The sequence below is a fragment of the Callorhinus ursinus genome, unplaced genomic scaffold (genome assembly GCF_003265705.2).
Source record: "Callorhinus ursinus isolate GAN/ISIS: 27379988/994484 unplaced genomic scaffold, GSC_fseal_2.0 scaffold25, whole genome shotgun sequence".
Taxonomy (NCBI): domain Eukaryota; kingdom Metazoa; phylum Chordata; class Mammalia; order Carnivora; family Otariidae; genus Callorhinus; species Callorhinus ursinus.
Genome location: NW_027397087.1, coordinates 33320334 through 33338666, shown reverse-complemented (window position 1 = coordinate 33338666; position 18333 = coordinate 33320334). Strand labels below are relative to the sequence as shown.

At 48.6% G+C, this 18333-nt stretch overlaps 1 protein-coding gene and 1 long non-coding RNA gene across 6 annotated transcripts in view; both read right to left on the bottom strand.

Moving 5' to 3' along the window:
• The window catches only part of LOC141370023 (uncharacterized), a 27214-nt gene extending 23156 nt beyond the window's left edge, over positions 1 to 4058 (bottom strand). Inside the window, exons 1-2 of the long non-coding RNA XR_012373691.1 lie at positions 3971 to 4058; positions 798 to 940 (exon numbers count right to left, since the gene is read on the bottom strand). This is a non-coding gene — a long non-coding RNA (uncharacterized lncRNA). The remainder of the gene's footprint in view (positions 1 to 797; positions 941 to 3970) is intronic.
• An 11933-nt stretch (positions 4059 to 15991) lies between these two features.
• The window catches only part of CORO2B (coronin 2B), a 131449-nt gene continuing 129107 nt past the window's right edge, over positions 15992 to 18333 (bottom strand). For all 5 annotated transcript variants that reach the window (XM_073877266.1, XM_073877267.1, XM_073877265.1 and 2 more), the window contains one exon: positions 15992 to 17998. In XM_073877266.1, the coding sequence (XP_073733367.1) occupies positions 17867 to 17998 (132 nt within the window). In that variant the 3' untranslated portion in view covers positions 15992 to 17866. The remainder of the gene's footprint in view (positions 17999 to 18333) is intronic.

The following is an 18333-nucleotide window of genomic DNA, read 5'->3' as shown; positions in this document are numbered from 1 at the left end:
AACAATAAAAAATTTGAAAAAAAAAAAAAGCAAAGTTAAAATTGCCATTGTGTTTGGGTTAAATAGGTAATACACTGACAGGAGTCAAAAATCAAACAACAGGGCACCCGGGTGGCTCAGTTGGTTAGGCGACTGCCTTCGGCTCTGGTCATGATCCTGGAGTCCCGGGATCGAGTCCCACATCGGGCTCCCTGCTCAGCGGGGAGTCTGCTTCTCCCTCTGACCCTGCCCTCCTCATGTGCTCTCTCTCTCTCATTCTTTCTCTCAAATAAATAATTAAAATCTTTAAAAAAAATCAAATAACAAAAAGGTATAAATAAGAAGTTCTGTGTCCTACCCTCTCCCCAGCTGCTCAGCTCCCATCTACGACCCTGCTGATACACTTGTAATTGCTTCTTTTATTCCTTCTAAGACGCCATTTTGCAAATATGAGGATATCATTATAACCCCCCTCTTTTTATACAAAAGGCAGCATAAAGAGTACTAAGGGCACGACCCCTGAAGCCAGACACCAGCTCCTCCACCCGTTAGCTGTGTGGCTTTAAGCAGGTTTCATAACCTCTTAGTGCCTCAGTTTCTTCTTCTGTATAATGAAGACATATTAGCATCTGTCTCATATGGTAACTGAGGATTAGATGAGCAAATACAGGTAGGAAGCATGTAGGTCAGGGCCTGGCTCGCAGGGAGTCCTGTATATGGGACACTAGGTGCTGTCATCACAGGCAGGTGTGGGGTCAGGATTCTAAGGGCAGGGGCTCTGGAGCAAGACGGCCCAAGGTCAGATCTCATCTCCTCACCTGTGAAGTGTGGAAAAGAATAGTACTTATCCTCCCAGGGTGGTGGTGAGGCTGAGACGAACGATGCCTTGGGCTTGGTAAGCACTACTGTATTTCATCAGATCCAAGATGCCGTGGATTGTGAGACATTGTTATTTCATGGGCTAGGAAAGAAAAGCCATTCCAATTAAATTATGACATGCCTTTGACTATAACGCATTCTTATTTCAAAAATGTAACAAAGTGAAAAAAATGCACATCTTAGAATTGAAATGTGGGATCCACGTGTTAGCTATTATACTCTTGTTTTCACCTAAAAATATATCTGGGATATTGTTCTGTGTTGGTACAAAGACAGCATCTCTCTTTTTAAGAAAAATGGCTATATAGTAATCCATTGTGTGGATGAGTCATCAGTTATTTAACCAGTCTCCTATAAGCTTCCCATCTATTGCTGTTATAAACAATACCGCAACGAATAACCCTGTAGACATGTCCTTTGGCAAGTCCGTTCGTATGTCTGTAGGATCAGTTCCCAGAATCGGCGCTGCTGGATTAAAGAGTATAGGTATTTGAAATTTCGGCAGGTGTTCTAAGCTCGAGTTTAAATTTCCAGGCTGCTTCACACTGACTCAAACTAAGGAAATCATGGACCAGGAATGTTTGAGAAGGATGGACCTGAAATCAAAGTCCGAGAGCGGAATCGGAAGAGTGTCACCACAGAGGTAAGGGAGGAAGGACATTCCTGTACATTCCTGGTGGCTGTGTAAGTTGGTCAGACTTCTTGAAAGGCATTTTGGCCAATCTCTTAAATTCGACCTCTAGAAAGCTACCTTTCAGAAATACCAACACCAGTTTCAAAGGCGTATATAACATTAATGGCAAGCTCTTGGGATGCGGCAGGTGCACTGCAAAGTGCTTTACAGATCCGAATGCGTCTAATGGGCGTAGCGCTGCGAGGTGGGGGGCTGCTCCCCCAGCTTTAAAGATACAAAGGCTTGAGACCCAGAGTGGGTAACGCTAGCGGCAGAGACAGGACTGGACCCAGGCACCCTGGTACAAGTCTTGTGCTCTTAAGCATCATACCAATATGCTATTTTGAAGTAGCAGAAATGTATTTGAGAAGCCCGGAGTTCCCAAAGTAGTTAGTTTATATTGTTATCAACCCACACTGTGGGAGACGGTGTGACCATGATAATGAAGGAAGTAAATCTTTATATATAACAACCGCAACCTATGTCCATAATGTATTGTCTTGTTAAAAAACAATTAAAAGGAAGGCTGCTGGGCAGTTTGAACAGCACGAGTGTGTTTCAATATATGTGATGCGATGTATCGATCAGATGGCAGATAGATAGATATTAAAAGGTCTGGAAGGATAATTAAACAATTAAGGATATTCACTTCAAACACCCCTGGCTGTGGGAGAGTGGGAGGGAATGGGGACTTTGCTTTGTACACTTCCAAATTATTTGAATCTCTTTCACGATGCGTGTGTTCTTATACCGAGCTTGTTAGGGGTTTAGAAAGACATTTAATTCCAGATTCCTGATATTTGAATTCATCCCCTCACCAATATCATCAGAAACACCCAAAATGACTGGATGTGAAGGGGCATGTGGCCCCTGTGCGTTAAAAAAAAAAAAGAACTAACCCAGATTCAGGGATAAATAGCACCGAGCCGCATGACCCTGTTACCTGGGCGATAATTCGGCATGATCGCCTACTAAAGTCACTTACCAAATACAAATGTTCTTTAAGTGATTAACGTGTAGTTTAGTTTTCTTTTTAGCATTTTTAGAACTGTTTCCTCCATTTCTAAGTTTTTACTCCCTAGAATCTTCCCAAGCCGATTTGAAACTTTCTGTAAACACCTACCAATTAAAGGAAAGTTTAAGATAATTTTCACCAGGATGTGCAAGGTGTCTATGAGCGATCCTTTTAAAGGGAATCCCTTTTCTGAAAGGTGCAGTCCTGGCTGAGGTGGTGGCAGGAGGCCTGGGTGCACACTGGTGAGGGGGGAGTCATTGCTGATCCGGAGAGCAAGGCGCGGCTGCCTAAGAGGGAGGAGGTCTGGTTCCAAGACAGCCCTGCGTGGCAGGTGAAGGAGCCCTGCCTTGCCCCTGGGCACATCTCTGAGGCTGGTGCATGGTCAGCTCAGGCTTCTGGGAAGAGAGATGGGCTCTCGAGCTTTCCAGGAAGGAGGAGAGTCACGGAAAAATGACGATTTGATCTTTGGAGAAAGAGCATTTGAGATAGATGGTGTAAAAGGAATTTCTAAGGAAACGGCTCTGTACCAGGAAAGCTGAGAAAGGAGTAAAGTTTCATCTTCTCATAAAGAAGTGTGCTCTGACGTCTCAGCAGGAAGCATGTTTCAGTGCACCTGACCCTGCACCTTGCACAGCTCAGGCTCTGGATGGAGCGCCTGGTGGGAGATCCTAATTTTGCAACCCTCTTCTTTCCATCACGCTTTTCATGCTTCTTGGGGGGCATTCAGCCTGCCTTCTTCCTCCCCTGAGCTTTTTCTTTTTTTCTATCATTCTTCTCCTTAGTTTTCTGGAATATTTGGGGGCTTTTTTGTTGTTTTTTTTTTTTAGGAGTGAAAGCTTCTATCTCCTCCTTTATTGTTGATCTTAAAATGTGATGTTTTCTGTATCTTGGGGACCCCATTTTACTGCCCTAAAACTCAGTCTCCTGTTTATTTTTCTTCCCTGCTATCTTGCAGGTGACTTGAGGGAGTTCCTTGTACTGATACCGTTCCTGAATCTATAAATTCCCTTTGCATCCAGAAGTCAGGGGAATCTGTGACCTCTGGTCAGGGCCCCTAAGCTGGACTCAGGGCTTTGTGGCAAAAAGGGACAGAATTTTTCATCTTCTTTCAGATCTTTCTCATCACCGCTCCTCCTATTGGCACTTTGGTGTTTGTGCTTCTTTTTCTTTTTCCTCTCCTTTTCTTTATTCCCTTACTTAATTAAAGCATTGTTTTACAGAAATACTTAAAATGTCTGTTCTTTTCAGCTATTCTTCCCTCATGATGAAAATGGGCAAACATGGAGCCTGGAAGAAGCCTGCTTCCTGGTCCTGTGTCATCCCATGAATGTACTTGTTGATGGAGAGTCCCAGGCTCAGAGTTTGCCGCCTCCCCAGCCCTGTCTTCTTCCTCCACAGCCCCTGCATCTCCTGCAAAGCTTTACCTCTTAGCCTGAGCTCTTTGCTTTGGTAGATCCCTATGCAGAGTCTCAGCAATGATGTCCGCCTCCCGCACTTTCAAATGGAACTCAAACACCACTTCCTGGATTGCATCTTTCTGTGAAATATGTCACTTCCTGGATTACATCACTTCCTGGAGTCTAACACCTCACCGGGCCCCTGGGACCAACAACTTCCCTATTTTTGATTTTGTCCTTGTCACCTACAGGTTGCTTGGAAGTCACTCTCATGACTTTTAGTCACTATTAGGGTGTTAAGTGTTCTTATCATAAAGAAAGAAAGGGACACGAGGAAACTTGGGGAGGCGGTGGGTAGGTCTGTTTCCTTGTTTGTGACAATTGCAGCACGAGTCTTTGCACATGTCCAAACCCATAAAATTGTACATATTAAATGCGCATAATCCTTTGATATCAATTATGCCTCAATAGAGCTGTTTTATTTCTTTATTTTCAAGATTTTATTTACTTATTTGTCAGAGAAGAGAGAGAGCACAAGCAGGAGGAGCGGCAGGCTGAGGGAGAAGCAGGTTTCCTGCTGAACAAGGAGCCGGACATGGGACTCGATCCCAGGCCCCTGGGATCATGATCTGAGCCAAAGGCAGATGCTTAACCAACTGAGCCACCTAGGCGTCCCTCAATAGAGCTGTTTTAAAATAAATAAACCCAACGTTGTATAAGATGCAAGCAAACCTGGCCAACCTTTGCCCTGGAGGGACAAGTGACTTTGTTTATTTGCCAGGATATCATTCTTTCTTGTTTTATTCTTTGCATTTTTCAACCACCTTCTCTTTTTTGAATATTGCATGTGTGTGCATATACACTTGGGGCCAAATAAATAATCCCTATAATTTGTCAGTGCTTTTTTATCACCTAATTTTTTTATTTTTTATTTTTTATTTTTTTTACTGTCTTCTAGTTCAGTGTTCTGTCCTCCACACCGCAGCTGCCTCCCAGGATGGAGGAAGGAGCCATGGTTTGTCACTGATGTTATCGGTTGGCTGCCAAAGCTTCTCCACTTGTCGTTCAAGTCCTACCCTACGTCTTTCCTGACCATCTCAAGCTATACTGCTTTCTTTTTTTCCTAAATTCCTACGACATCCATTCATTCATTTTAACCCAATATACTTAAGAATCTACAACACACTAGGCCCAATGACAAGCGCTGGATATGATGAAGAGCAAGACAGACAGACAGACATGGCCCATCCGTCAGTGAGTTACAGAGCGACTTCGCTCTTGGAGAAGATAATTATATAAGTAATTGTTAGGAAGGGGAAGTCAAAGATGCTACAAAGAAGCAGGATGTAGGTGCTAACGCATGCTAGTGGTGGCAAGGACCTCTCTTGGGAGGTGGCATCAAAGCAAGACATGAAGGATGAAATGAAATTCACCAGACCAGGAGTGTGGGCAGGAGTGATGTAAGCAGAAGGGATGATGTGCACAAAGGCCAGGAGGCTGAGGGCCTGGAAACACAGCCCAGGAAATAGGGAAAGCAAAACAAAAACAAATACCTATGTGGGATGTTTTCTGACACCAGCCAGTTCTCCAACACCAGCTGAGTGTCGATTCTGAAACTACCTACTCAGAGTTAGCACAGACCCCACAGCTAAAGGGCCCAGGCCCATAAGACTGCCCCCAGTTCCGATGCCAGTTACCAAGTCTCAGATCACCCATACTTTTGACTAGCTATAAATTGGAAGTTCCCAGGGCCTTGGGTTCAATAATTTGCTACATCAGTCCACAGAACTCAGGAAAGCACTTTACTTACATTTCATAGTTTATTATAAAGGATACAAATCAACAGCCAGATGAGGAGGTACCAAGGGAGACATCAGAAACATAGGAACTTCTGTCTAAATGAAGTTGGAGTGCACCACCCTCCCAACACCTGAGTGTGTTCACCCAATACCAAATTTCTCAGGGTCTTGTCCAAGTTTTTATAGACCTCTCCTCCAGCCTCCCCTCCCCAACTCCCAGGAAGTTGTGGGTGGGGCTGGAGGTTCTGGCCCTCTAGTCACTGGGTCTTTCTGGTGACCAGCCCCATCCTGAGGCAATCTAGGGGACCCCCTTAAGTCATTTCATTAGCATAAACTCAGGTGAGACAGGAAGGGACTTATGAATAACAAAAGACACTCCTATCACCCAGGAAATCTCAAATGTTTTAGGACCTTTGTGTCAGGGAAAGAGACAAAGACCAGATTTTTTTTTTTTTTTTTTTTATACAGCAGTCTCTAAGGAGGAGAAGGTTTCAGGCAACAAATGGCAAGAGAGGAGGCCTGGGAGGTGAGAGGACCAGATCAAGACGGACTTGTAGATGAGGCTGAAGAGTTCTACTTGAGATTAGGGCAGTGGGGAGCCACTAAAGGGTCGAGGAGGGGAGGGAAGGGGTGATATTTGCATGTTATAAAGGTCATCCTGTTTGGAGAACTGATTAGAAAAACAAGCCTGGAGGGGCGCCTGGGTGGCTCAGTCGGTTAAGCATCATCCGACTTTTGATTTCGGCTCAGGTCATGATCTCAGGGTTGTGAGATCAAGCCCTGCACTGGGCTCCATGCTGAGTGGGGAGCCTGCTTAAGATTCTCTGTCTCCCTCTGCCCCTCCCTGCTCCCCCGCCTGCCCTCCTTCCAAAATCTATCTCTAAAAAAAAAAAAAAAGCCTGGAGTCAGAGAGACTACTGAGAAAGCTATTATGGTAATCTCGATGGAGACAATGATGTCCCTGGGAGGTCATGAAGGTGGAAAGAAGGGGGTGGGGTCATGAGAAGGTTGAGCTGGCCCTCCTGTGATTTTGGATGCATGATGACTTCTACCATTCTTCCAGCAATAGTGTTCTTCCTTACAACTTCTTTTAGTTTTAGTTTTTTTAAGATTTTATTTTTTTAAGTAATCTCTACACTCATTTGTTGGGCTCAAACTCACAACCCTGAGATCAAGGGTCCGTGCTCTACCTAGTGAACCAACCAATCACCCCTACAACATTTATTTTTATATTTATTCCTACTCCTTTTATGCTGTTATTTGACTTTTCATGCCCTTATATTTTTTTCAATCTGACATTCCGTAAGATCTGGAATTATCTCTCATACCTAATTCGTTTTAGTTTTTTGATTCTTTGGGCCTCAGTGTCCTCATCGTTAACATGAAATTGATAATCCATGTCTTTCCTGCTTTCATAGGGTTATTTTGAAGACCCGGTATCCAATGAGCTAAGATGGTGAAGAATTTTAGATAGCATGCAGATGCAGCAGATTATTATCATAAAGGAATCACTTACCTGCATTGGATTAATACTGCCCAGAGCATATATTGGTCAGGATGCAGTCAGAAAAGAGGAGATAAAAGCCGCCATACTCTCTTGTATGGTTGGTTCTTAAATTATGACTGAAGTTCGATCAATACTAGCCAAATAATACTGACTTCAGCCAGAGAGAAGCCTGGAAAAATGGTTCTTGTGGTCGGAATCGGATGGTTGATGGTTTCAGCTACCTACTGTGCTCATCCTAACACCTCCACTCTCCATGTGATTGGTTGAAAGCCCACCTCATGAGGTAGGGAACACCCAGGCCTTCCCCAAGATTTGTTAATTCCTTGGAATTAGATTTCTCGGTGTCACCTCTGACTCTAAATGTTTTTCTTTGCTGAATTGTGGCCACACCTTTAGCTCTATCCCAGGACTGTCCTCAGAGTTGCACACAACCCCTTCTCTGTGACACCCCCTAACTCTGCTCCCCCACGAGGTGACTTGGTGGAATGGACATTTGTTGGTGATTTGGGGAATGGATTACATTGGAGAGACGGCTGGATTACAGAATTGCAGCCAGAGATCTCTCTTTAAAAATATGTATATATATTGGGGCACCTGGGGGGCCCAGCTGGTTAAGCATCTGACTCTCGGTTTCCTGGAATTGAGCCCCGAGTCAGGCTCCACACTCAGCATAGAGTCTGCTTGAGATTCTCTCTCCCTCTCCCTCTGCCCCTCCCCCTGCTTGGGCACATGCTCGTGCGCTCTCCCTTGCTCTCACAAAAATAAATACATTTTTTAAAAAAGCTTCCCCAACTTTCCTCTTCTGTCTTTGACCATTTTGCTTAGTTTTCCTTTTTTTCTCTTTGTTCTTCCTCATCCTCAAATTCTTGTTCACGGCTTAGGTGGAGTTATTCAGCTCTCTTTGTCTTTTCCCTCCCCACCCATGTCCTTAGGGCCTCACCTTCTACCCCCCCCCCAAGGGGCCTATCAAGGTATTTTCCTAAACAAAGACATTTCCTTCCCTAAAAGGAACTCTGGTGCCCGCTGATAAAGTAATAGCTTCTCTTATCTGCTACAACAATGACAAGTTTGCCAAATCGTGTTTACTCTTTGGGAGATCTGACCTTAGGTTGGGCCTTCTGGCCAATGGGAAAAGTAATTGGTCTGCACGGGTGGTAATTTAGGTTTGATCCCATTGTCATTTGATTTGGCGCTCGCAGGTTTGGGGAGAAGGGATGGGTGGTTCTGATGAGCTCGTTTTATGATGGGCAAAAATGGAGTTTAGAAATGGTCATTGACCAGATGAACGCATTTCTGAGCCAGAACTTGAACCCAGATCCCAGCTCATTCAATTCTCTTTCCCTTGAGAGTTTTCCTGACAATGGAAAATGTCCCTTGTTTGTTAGTCAAGTGAGCTGTTTCGAGAATGAACCTGATACTCCTGTGGAGGAGGTCAAAAGAGACGGGAATTATTTGCCAGATAGGTCTTGCGGAAGAGCTGGAGGAAAAGATGAGCTGTCAGCAGATGCCGTTCTGTGTTGAGACTGAACTGTCATCCCCCTAAGATAACCATCCTGAGGCTGTTAAAAGGGGCTAAGGCTAGGGAAGGATCCAGCAGGACTGCTCCGGACCAACCCTCTCAAGGCCTTCTCTCTACCATGGACGATGCTCCCTCCCCTCCCCCCATCCTTCCCCTATTCTCCTCGGAGGCCTAATCCCCACTCCCGAACACCCTCTGGGGAGCCATCCCTGACAGCCGCACACGGACTGAATCTCTCTCTCCTGGGAATCCCACTGGCAATTACTCTCTGCTTTGCACCATTAGCATGTTCTAGATCAGTGGCTCACAAACGTGGTTGATTGCGACCCACAGAGAAAAACACGTATTTTGCTTTGCATCTCAGTACACATGCCACACCACCCTCTCCTTCTGTTTCACATACATGTACAGCGGTACACACATGTACGCTACCTGTGTACTTAACCCTTATTTTGTGTGATGCATACCAATATTTCTTTTCTACTCTACTTAATTCTATCCTATTCTACTAAAAAATGCTGGTTGCAACCCACTAAATTGACGTCATGACCCATTAAGAATAATTCCTTTATTTAATTCTCTGCAACACAGTGTGGTATTTTATTATACACTGCAGCCCACTTCCCTCCTGACTGCTCCTGATTCTCAAATTCACTTCCCCTTCATATCTCACTGGGAACTCCCAGAAGCTTCCCACCAGCCTCCTTGCCTTTAGTCTTTCTCTCTCTTCCACGTTCCCCATTGCTTTTTCTTAAATGCAGATTTCATCTGACTGATCATTCTGATGCTTAAAAACCTCCTGAGGCTTTCCATTGCTTACAAGTGCACTTCAAATAAATAGCCTGAGTATAAGGCCCTCTGCAGACTCTCCATCCACCTGCCTTCTCCTTGGCTTCAGCAACTCAAGGGCCTTTGTAATTCCCCTGCCAGATGTCACCCCTTTTCCCTTCTGTGACTTTGCACATGCCATTCCCTGGCTGGAATGCCTCTTTCCCTTCTCAGGTGGAAACTGCTTTCACTTCAACACCTCAGGTTACTAGAAAGAAGGAAATCCTGCCCATTTGTGACAACATAGGTGGACCTTGAGGGCATTATGCTAGGTGAGATAAGCCAGACAGAGAAAGACAAATATTATATGGTATCACTTCTGTATGGAATCTAAAAATGCTGAACTCATAGAAATGGAGAGCAGAATGGTGGTTACTGGAAGCTGGCGGGTAGGGAGGGGGCTGTGGGGATGTTGGTCAAAGGGTACGAACTTGCAACTAGTTGATAAATAAGTTCTGGGGATCTAATGCACAGTATTATGCAGTGTAATTGTACACAATATTGCATCACAATACCTTGTAATACAATACTGTATTATGTACTTCAACTCTGCTAACAGACTAGATCTTAAATGTCCTCACCACAAAAGAGAATGACAATCCTGTGACGTGATGGAGGTGTTAGCTAACACTACAGTGTGTGTACCTTAAACTCACACGATATTATATGTAAATCGTATCTCCATAAATAAAAAATCGAACTCAGATTACCTACCATCACGAGGTCTGTCTTCTATGTTTTGATTGCTCCCCTATACAGCTCTGAGATCGTAGTTATTCACTGAATTATGATTACTCATGCCCACGTCTGCATCCCTCAATAAACCCAAGGCCAACGACTTACATGTATCTCAGTTTTATATCACTGGCACCTAATGGAATGTCATTGTCCAGCAGATGTTAACTGAAAGTTAGCAAAAGAACACTGTTCTCCAGTTTCATGTCATTAATTAAATTTCTCCCAGTTCCATATGATCTTAATCTTTCTGGCCATTTTAATGATCCAGTGATATACGTGTGTGTTTGCGCACACGTGCATGTTCTAGGTGGTGGAGAGGGTAGGTTTTGGAAATAACAGTGGTTGATGTTGCAGTCCCTGATGTGCGGGGCACTCTGATAAGATGAAGGGGGCCACCAAATATGGGGTATCCCAATTGGATGGGGGCTGGTGGCATGGGCAGTGAAAGAATTCACCCGAGGCAGAACAAAAGAGATAGAAGTTTGTAGAACGCACTGCAAGGGAGTAATCATGGGCAGGACAGCGAAGGGGAGACTGTGATGAGGCGGTGGTGAGGGGCTATAGTTACAAGACAGAGTGAGGAAGTATGGGGATGTATGGCATTTCCCCCCCCTTTTTTTTTTGTAATCTTAGAAATTGTGCCTGGTTGTAATTGGTCAGTTAGGGCCTATGGTTATTTCGAGGTGGGTCGCTTAAGGAGCCTGTTTGCATTCAGCTCAGTGGTCGCTTTGAGCCCTTTGCCTTACTCAGGTGGCCTAAAAGTGGCCTCTACTTGATGTACCTTCCCTATGCCTGCCCCCAGCCAGAAGCATTCATTGCCGGAGGGAAGATCAGGATTCTGAGAGCCGGAATGCATAAATAAACAAATAGTCAATACTCAGGCTTTTGGGTTTCCAAACAGATTTTCAAAAATTCATGACTGAGACAACAAATAGTCTTGAAAGCCAAGACTTCTGACTTGAAGAGAAAGGGTTCAATGCCGGGTCATAGGGTTTATGCCACAACAGGGGAATAAGTTAGGTGAAGAGCCAGTGTAGCCTGCCCTCCACAGGCAAGATTAGGGATTGGGGGCACTTGCGGTCGAGTGGGAGGAGGTCAGTGGGTGGCACCAGACCTAGAGGGATCAAGAAAGGCCCAGTCAGCATCAAGAGGATCCAGGGAAGGCTGAGCCAGGGCCCGGGGAAAATCTGTTGCCACCCTTGCTTCTGCAGGCATCCATGTGAGCCGTACATCTCAGGGGTAGGGAGCTGGGAGCCTCCTGGATGCTCATCGAGCGTCCAACAGAAGTAACACCTGGCCAGACCTAAATATGCTCATCCCTTCCAACGACTCACAGGGGCAGTCTCTTCTGGGCCACCGGGGCAGCGGTGATAGAGTAGGAAAAGCCCCAGCACCCATACCTGGTAGACTGAACATTTGAAGTCTGAGGTTTCACCCCAAGGCAGACAGTTAGTGTTGGTGGCAAATCCCAAGCTTTTACATGTTTAAAATAACTTAAAAAAAAATACTTCCTCTTTTATTAAAAATAATTGTTTATTGTGGAAAAATGCAGATATTAAAAAAGAATCGAATTAATCCGAAGGACACTTGCTAAGCCGGGTGCGGCGGCCATGCTATCCTCTGTCCCGTCGGGTGGTGCTGGTTTAAGAGAGGTGGGAAGCGCTGTGCCCACCTCTGTGGAGGGCCCCGTCTGTTGGCAGAGGGCGGCTCATCTCCCAGCTCTGGTTCCATTCCTGGGGGGCTCTTCTCCCATGTCCCCATCCCTAGCCCTGATCCCCTTCCTCCTGCCCTCACCCCCCTGACCACAGACATCCACTCTGAAGCCTGCCCTGACTGCGGCCGTGTCCCACCTTCCCCTGGATGCCCCCCTGGACCACGGGCCCGCCAGCCCCCACCGGACTCCCTGCTTCAGGGCTGCCCTCTGATTCTTTCGCCTCACAGCAGCTAGAAGAAGGTGTCCATTCCCGCTTCCATTCCTTCCGTGGCTCCCGGGTGCAGAGAGTGGAGCCCAGCGCCCAGAGCAGGGATTTAGGGCTTCCGTGGTCTGGCTGTGACCCCCTCTTCTTGTGCCCCAGGCCGCTCCCATCCCTCTCATCAGTAACTTCCTGGGAACTGCACAGGGCTGGCACTGGTGAGCCCCAGGGCTGGGTGGGCTATGACCACCAGGCAGCAGAAGTCTGTCTGGCCTGGGACCCTGCTCCTCCCACCCGCCTTTTCCTCTTCCCCATGCTTCCTGTCCCCAGCTCTTCCTTCAGTCCCCTCCTCAGGCCCAAGCCTCCTGGAATTGCAGACTCTCCAGGCCCTCCCTGTCATTGTCCCTAAGGGAAGGGGGTCACGGGGAGGGGTGGGGGAGGGGGAAGCTGCTCAAGGTCACAGAGCAGGCCAGGGACAGGAATCCAGATCTAGCCTCTTTCCAGCTTCTTAGGGCAGGTGGCCTTGGAGGAAGGAGGCACGAGCGCCCTCCTCTGGCTGCTTCTTGAGGCAGCTGGGCTGGGGCAGGGAGAGGGCCTGGCTGCCCTTTTGAGCCTCCCTTCTTCTATACTAGGAGCATTTCAGATCCTGGCTCTTCCGTGTGTCTGCTTTGCCATGAAGTCCTGGGGCCTACAGTTGGGTCATTAATTCTGGGGTGGCATGGGAGGTGGCAGAAGGGACCCAGCTCAGGAAAAATGGGCTTGATAGGAAGGCCATCAGCTGCCACCTGCTGGCTGGATTCAGGCTCCCAGCAAACCCTTCCTGGTCTTTGAATCTTGCCTTAATCACTGTGACCTTGAAATCCCGGATCTCCATCCAGTGTCCCCACCGCCCTCCCACTTGAGGCCCGCCCCTCTCCACTGCCCCATGTTTTCCTCACTAGGCGTGTTAACCCTACTCACGCTAGCATCCCAGCCCCCGGGACGCGTCTGTCTATGAAGAGGGCTCCGGCAAAGGCAGTGCTTAACCCAAAGGGGCTATGTACTAACGGGAAGTAGCTTGCAGTGTGATAGCCAGCTGCAAGGGAGGGCCTCCGAGCCAGGAGCGTCGTAGGACTGCTCAGACCTGGCCCTGTCGAGGCTCACCTGCGCCAAGTAAGGCTGACCCATTTGTGTTTGTGACCGAATTAAAATCCCAAGGAATGACAGGCTGCAGGTTGTTTCCAAATAGAAACACATGTGCACAGAGAACAAGGAGCTTCTGCCAACATCCCAGACAGAGCCCTCCTCCCCTCCCTGCCCCACACACCCTCCGGGGAGGAAAGGGATCTGGTAATGCTTCCTGTGGTCGAGGTAAGTGTCGGCTCCTGCTCTGGGTAGCACCTGTGAGTGTGTGTGGCCCTTCCAAACAGTAAGGCTGGGAAGCAGGGGCCTGGTGGTGGGGGTGTTTTCAGTAGGAAGTCATTTCCCACAGTGAAGAAGCAGCTACATCCTACATGCTCCACTGGCAACCTAGGGTGTTTTGCTCAGCACCAGCAGAGAGTCTAAAAATGCCCCAAGCCCATCTCGGAATCTCAGGAATCTGGCTGGAAGAGAACCCAGGAGACAACAAATCCCAAAACAACCACTTACCCCACATTGAACCCAGCAGAAGGGAAAGCTCATTTTCCAGCCTCCAGGAGTTCTGTGTCCCATTGGGCCACATGATGCCCATAGATGGGCTCCTGGCAGAGCCCTTCAAGGGCAGGCCTGGTTCTTTCCCATTTCTGGATTCCCAGGACCCAGTACTGAGTAGATCCAGCTACTCGGCATGTGTTGGACTCTGCTGAAGATTCAAGTAGGTGTCTGGGGTGCAGGACAAGGAGTTCTAGGTATGCCCAGGAGGGACCTCTCCAAAGAAGAGAAGGATCTGGAGTTTAGCCTAAGATAGCCTCACCTGGAGAAAAGAAGGGAGCAAGTATGAGCTGGGGAACATGGCTATAGAAGCTGGTTCAAAGAGCCGTAAAGGGGCTTGCTTTCCTACATGGTTACAACAGTCAAAACAATGTGTGGGCTAGGACATAACTGGCAGAGGGATCAGCATCACAGACCAGGCATGGGATATTTTCTAGCATATGAGAACTAAAGGACCTAAAGACAACCAGTGAGGAACTGATGGGTTATTCAACAATGCTGCTGGGAAAATGGGCTACTTGGGGGAAATCACATTCGACCCTGACCTTGGACAATTTGCCATTATTTTGGTAGTGATTAAAGAGCAGGCCAGTTGGGCTCAGAATTGGGGATTCGGTGGGACAGAGGCACACATGAGACAGGTCTCCTTGTCCATTCACCAGCTCCCCTGAACCTGGGGAGGACGATGTCTCAGTCAAGGTAGAATGCCTCTTCCTCAGCGTCCCAGCCAGGAGAAGGAGCTCCCAATAACCGGACTCTCAGTGACCTCAACATTTTTTTTCAAGCCCAGGACTTTGTGCGATGATCTAGAGCAGAAACTCTAGAGGTGTCTTTGTTCGAACTCATGTTTGGCAAAAGTACTTTTCTGCACCCAAACCCCACAAGACACCGTTCTGCTGTTTTTTTTTTCTCCTGACATATTTCTTGTTCACACGACTTGAGCTGGACACTGGGTACTCTTGGTGATTTGTCCCATGCTCTCAACTGCTCACATAATGGAAACTGAACTGTTAGACCAGGAAGGGACCCTAAAATTGTCTTATTCCCTTATTTTATAGAAGGAGAAAGTGAGGGCCAGAGAGGAGTAGTGAACTACTTGAGGTCACACAGCCAGTCAGAGGCAGAACTGAGGTCTCCTGCGTCCTGCCCAAAGCTCCCCTGCCGCCCTTTGCCATTTCCTCTCCAGCCCTCTTTTCTGACTTTCCTTGCTTTCCTCTGGCTCTTGTGAGTTCCCTGTGGTGTCCGCCCTGCCACGCACCTGCCCACTTTGCAGCCTGACAAGTCTGCTCCATGACAACCTTGGCTTGGTGAGAGAGGGAGTGTCTCCCGGGCCCGGCAGCCCCTCCTGCCCACCATCCCTTGTCTCATGATGGGCCCCAACCCTCCTCTCAGACCAGACTCTGCCCAGCACTGAGCCTGACCGGGGGGACTGGGAGCATGTGCCTCCTCCAGCTCTGGGCTCAGAAAATCCACATCCTTGTGTGTCTTCCCCATTACACCAGCTGAGTGACCTTGAGCACTTCATTGCTCTGGATCTGACTGCTCTTCTTGAAAATGGAAATAATATTAGAACACAGCGTCTAGAGCTGCTGTGAAGATCAAGAATCAAGTACATGGAAACTGCGAAGCGTCATTCCAGTGTAAAACACTGGTGTCCCCCAGACCCTAACCAGAGCAGATGCTTACCGAATAACTGAAGAACCGTGGTTCTCACCTGGGGGCGATTTTTCTATCCTAGGGAATATTGGGTGATCCTGGGAAACATTTTTACTTGTCACAACTGGGTAGGGGCTGCTATGGTGTTTGATTGGCAGAGGCCAGGGATATTGCTAAACATCTTACAGCCCTAACAGCAAAGACTTATCTGGCCCCAAATGTCAGTGGTGCTGGTTCAGAAGCCTTGCTGTCGATGAACAAAAGTGTAAAATGATATCTGTAGGCACAGACATGGTTTGTTGTTCCAGAAAGGCAAGAGTTGTGGCTGGGAAGTTGACCATCAAGATACCATGGTGACCAAGAGTGGCAGCAACCGGGATTAAATGAGAGGGTCATGTCCACATTTGGTAAGTTGAAAACATTTTATTTCAATTCTATCCTTGGGAGGCAGCATAAATAATCACAGAAGACCACAAAGGTCAATGGGGAAGAAAAAAAAGGTCCAGAAGTGTGAGGAGATGAGAGCAGACACTGTCTAGCTGCAGGGGGTGGAGGGCCCGGAGACCCTGCTTTAGCTGGCCGAGAGGGTGGAGGGTTCTTGGAGGAAAAGCCTGAGGGCTGGGGGGCTTTCCCTGCCCAGGGGACCTGGAGGAGCTGAGGGAGCCCCGGCCTCTGTTGAGGGATGTACTGCAGGGTGGCCACAGGAAAAGCGGGTATGGGGCATAATGCATCTAGTAGATCCTAGCTAATGAGAGAGGAGTGGACACCCATTTCTTGACCCCCGGGCCAGATCTCGCCCCTGAAATGTGACTTTTCTGACAGCAGTGTTTATAGACTCTGTGGGTAGTGGGAAATGACGGGAGAAAATAAGGAAACAAAAAAGAAAATGTGTAGAAGACCAAATGAAATGTGACATCTCAAAGAGTCCTGTGACCTTGGGCCACTTCTATGTCCTCATCTGCGTAATGCTCCCCACCTCTTGGAGTGGATGTGAGGCTTGGAGAATGCTCCCCACCTCTTGGAGCGGATGTGAGGCTTAAATGAGATGCTACGGGTCAAAGAACCGTGTAAACTTTAAAGTGCTATACGGACAGGAGGGGCTGTGGTCCTTCTACGAGTGTAAGGCTGAAAGTGGCTGAGACAGAAGTGGCGAGAGACATGTGCGGAGCATCCCTCGAAGTGATCAGACCCCTGCTCCGCCTTCCCCGGGGCCGAGCTCCACCTTTCTCAGCCTTGGCTTCCAGGAGGAAGGGGCCTCATCTGAGGGAGTCCCCTGGGGAGGGAGAGCAGATGGTGGGGGCCGGGAGCGGGTAGGGGCACTGAGTGGGAGGGGCCTCAACCGGGCGGTGTGACACATTGGCACTACGGTGTTGGGCAGATGGTAGCAAGTGGCTTCCAGTTCTCATTCTCCACAGAGACTTGGGCGCTGGGGAAGCCCCCATGCGACTGGCATCTTGATGCGGTGGGAAGGGCCCTGGCCCAGAGTCTGGACATGCTGGGTCCTGGTCCTGGGTCAACTGTTGACCTTCTGGGAGACTTCGTAAGTCACTTCCCCATTGCAACCCTCAGTTCTGTCCTTCGTAAAATGGGGACACTATTCCCTACCCTGCCTACCTCACAAATTAAACGGGAAAGGGGTGTTCCAAGAGCTTTGAAGAGAATCATGGGAAGGCAAGGGGTCATTATGGCCTTGGTGAGCAATCCTCTTAATTCCCTGAAGACAAGAGAGAGGGGGCAAGAGACAGAAAGGAGCTGGGCTGCTTGCAACCCTTGTCAGGTGAGTCAGGCTTGCCAGGCTGGCCAGGGAAGGGAGGGAGGTGCGGGGGCGGGGGAGGCTGGACAGCCCGGGCCGGTAATCCAGCCCTTATTGCGCCAACGGCAGGGATGCTGTGAGCCCGGGCAGGGAGTGCCGAGATGTCCCGGCAGCCCCTTGGTGGGGGCGAAAACTTCAAGTTCTCCATCTGCTGGGGTCCTGGCTTGGCCCTCTGCTCCCTGGTCCTTTGAGGGCGCCCTGCAGGGAGTCCATGGTCTTCGCCCCTCCCAGGCAAAGGCAGGGCAGGGGTGGGTCTCCAGCGGTGGGTCTCCAGGAGAGGCTGGGGACTTTCTCAGCAGGAGGTCGAGAGGTCAAAGGTCAGCTTCCAGTCCTGGCGGCGGCCAGGTGGGGGTTGTCAGGCTGTTCCCCAGCTCCAGTCCCCGCTCTGTCTCTGGGGGCGCCGGAGAAGGGGGAGTTAGGGGCGCGGAGACACCACGGAGAGATCGGAGGTCAGCTTAGAAGGCAGCCCCGCCGGGGAGCTAACAGTTCTTGGGGCTGTTGCGCAAGTTTTTCAGCTCCAGCTGCAGCTGCCGAATGCGGATGTCCTTCTGGGCCAGCTCCTCTTTCATCCGCCGGATCTCATCCTGCTGCCGGAAGAACATTCGGAGGAGCTGGGGTGGACGAAGAAGAGAGGGGCGGTGGTGGGGCGGGAGAGAGCAGGTGAGAAGGCGGGTTCTCGCGAGCGGGTGTCGCGCCTGCCCCGCCCCTGCCTCCCCCTCTCCCCCTGCCCCGGCTTTAGTGTCCCCATAGGCTCTCGTCCCTGCAGCGGTGCCCTTCTCCAGACCCAGCTCACCGCTCCTACTTCCCCTCGGAGTCCAACACCGCCCCTTCCCCAAATATCTTGAGCTCACCCTTTTAGGGGTGCAGACATAATACTCTTATTTACCATTCTGAATGGGAATCTTTCTAAAATGTTTTGTATCCTTCTTTTCTTAAGGAAGCTCAG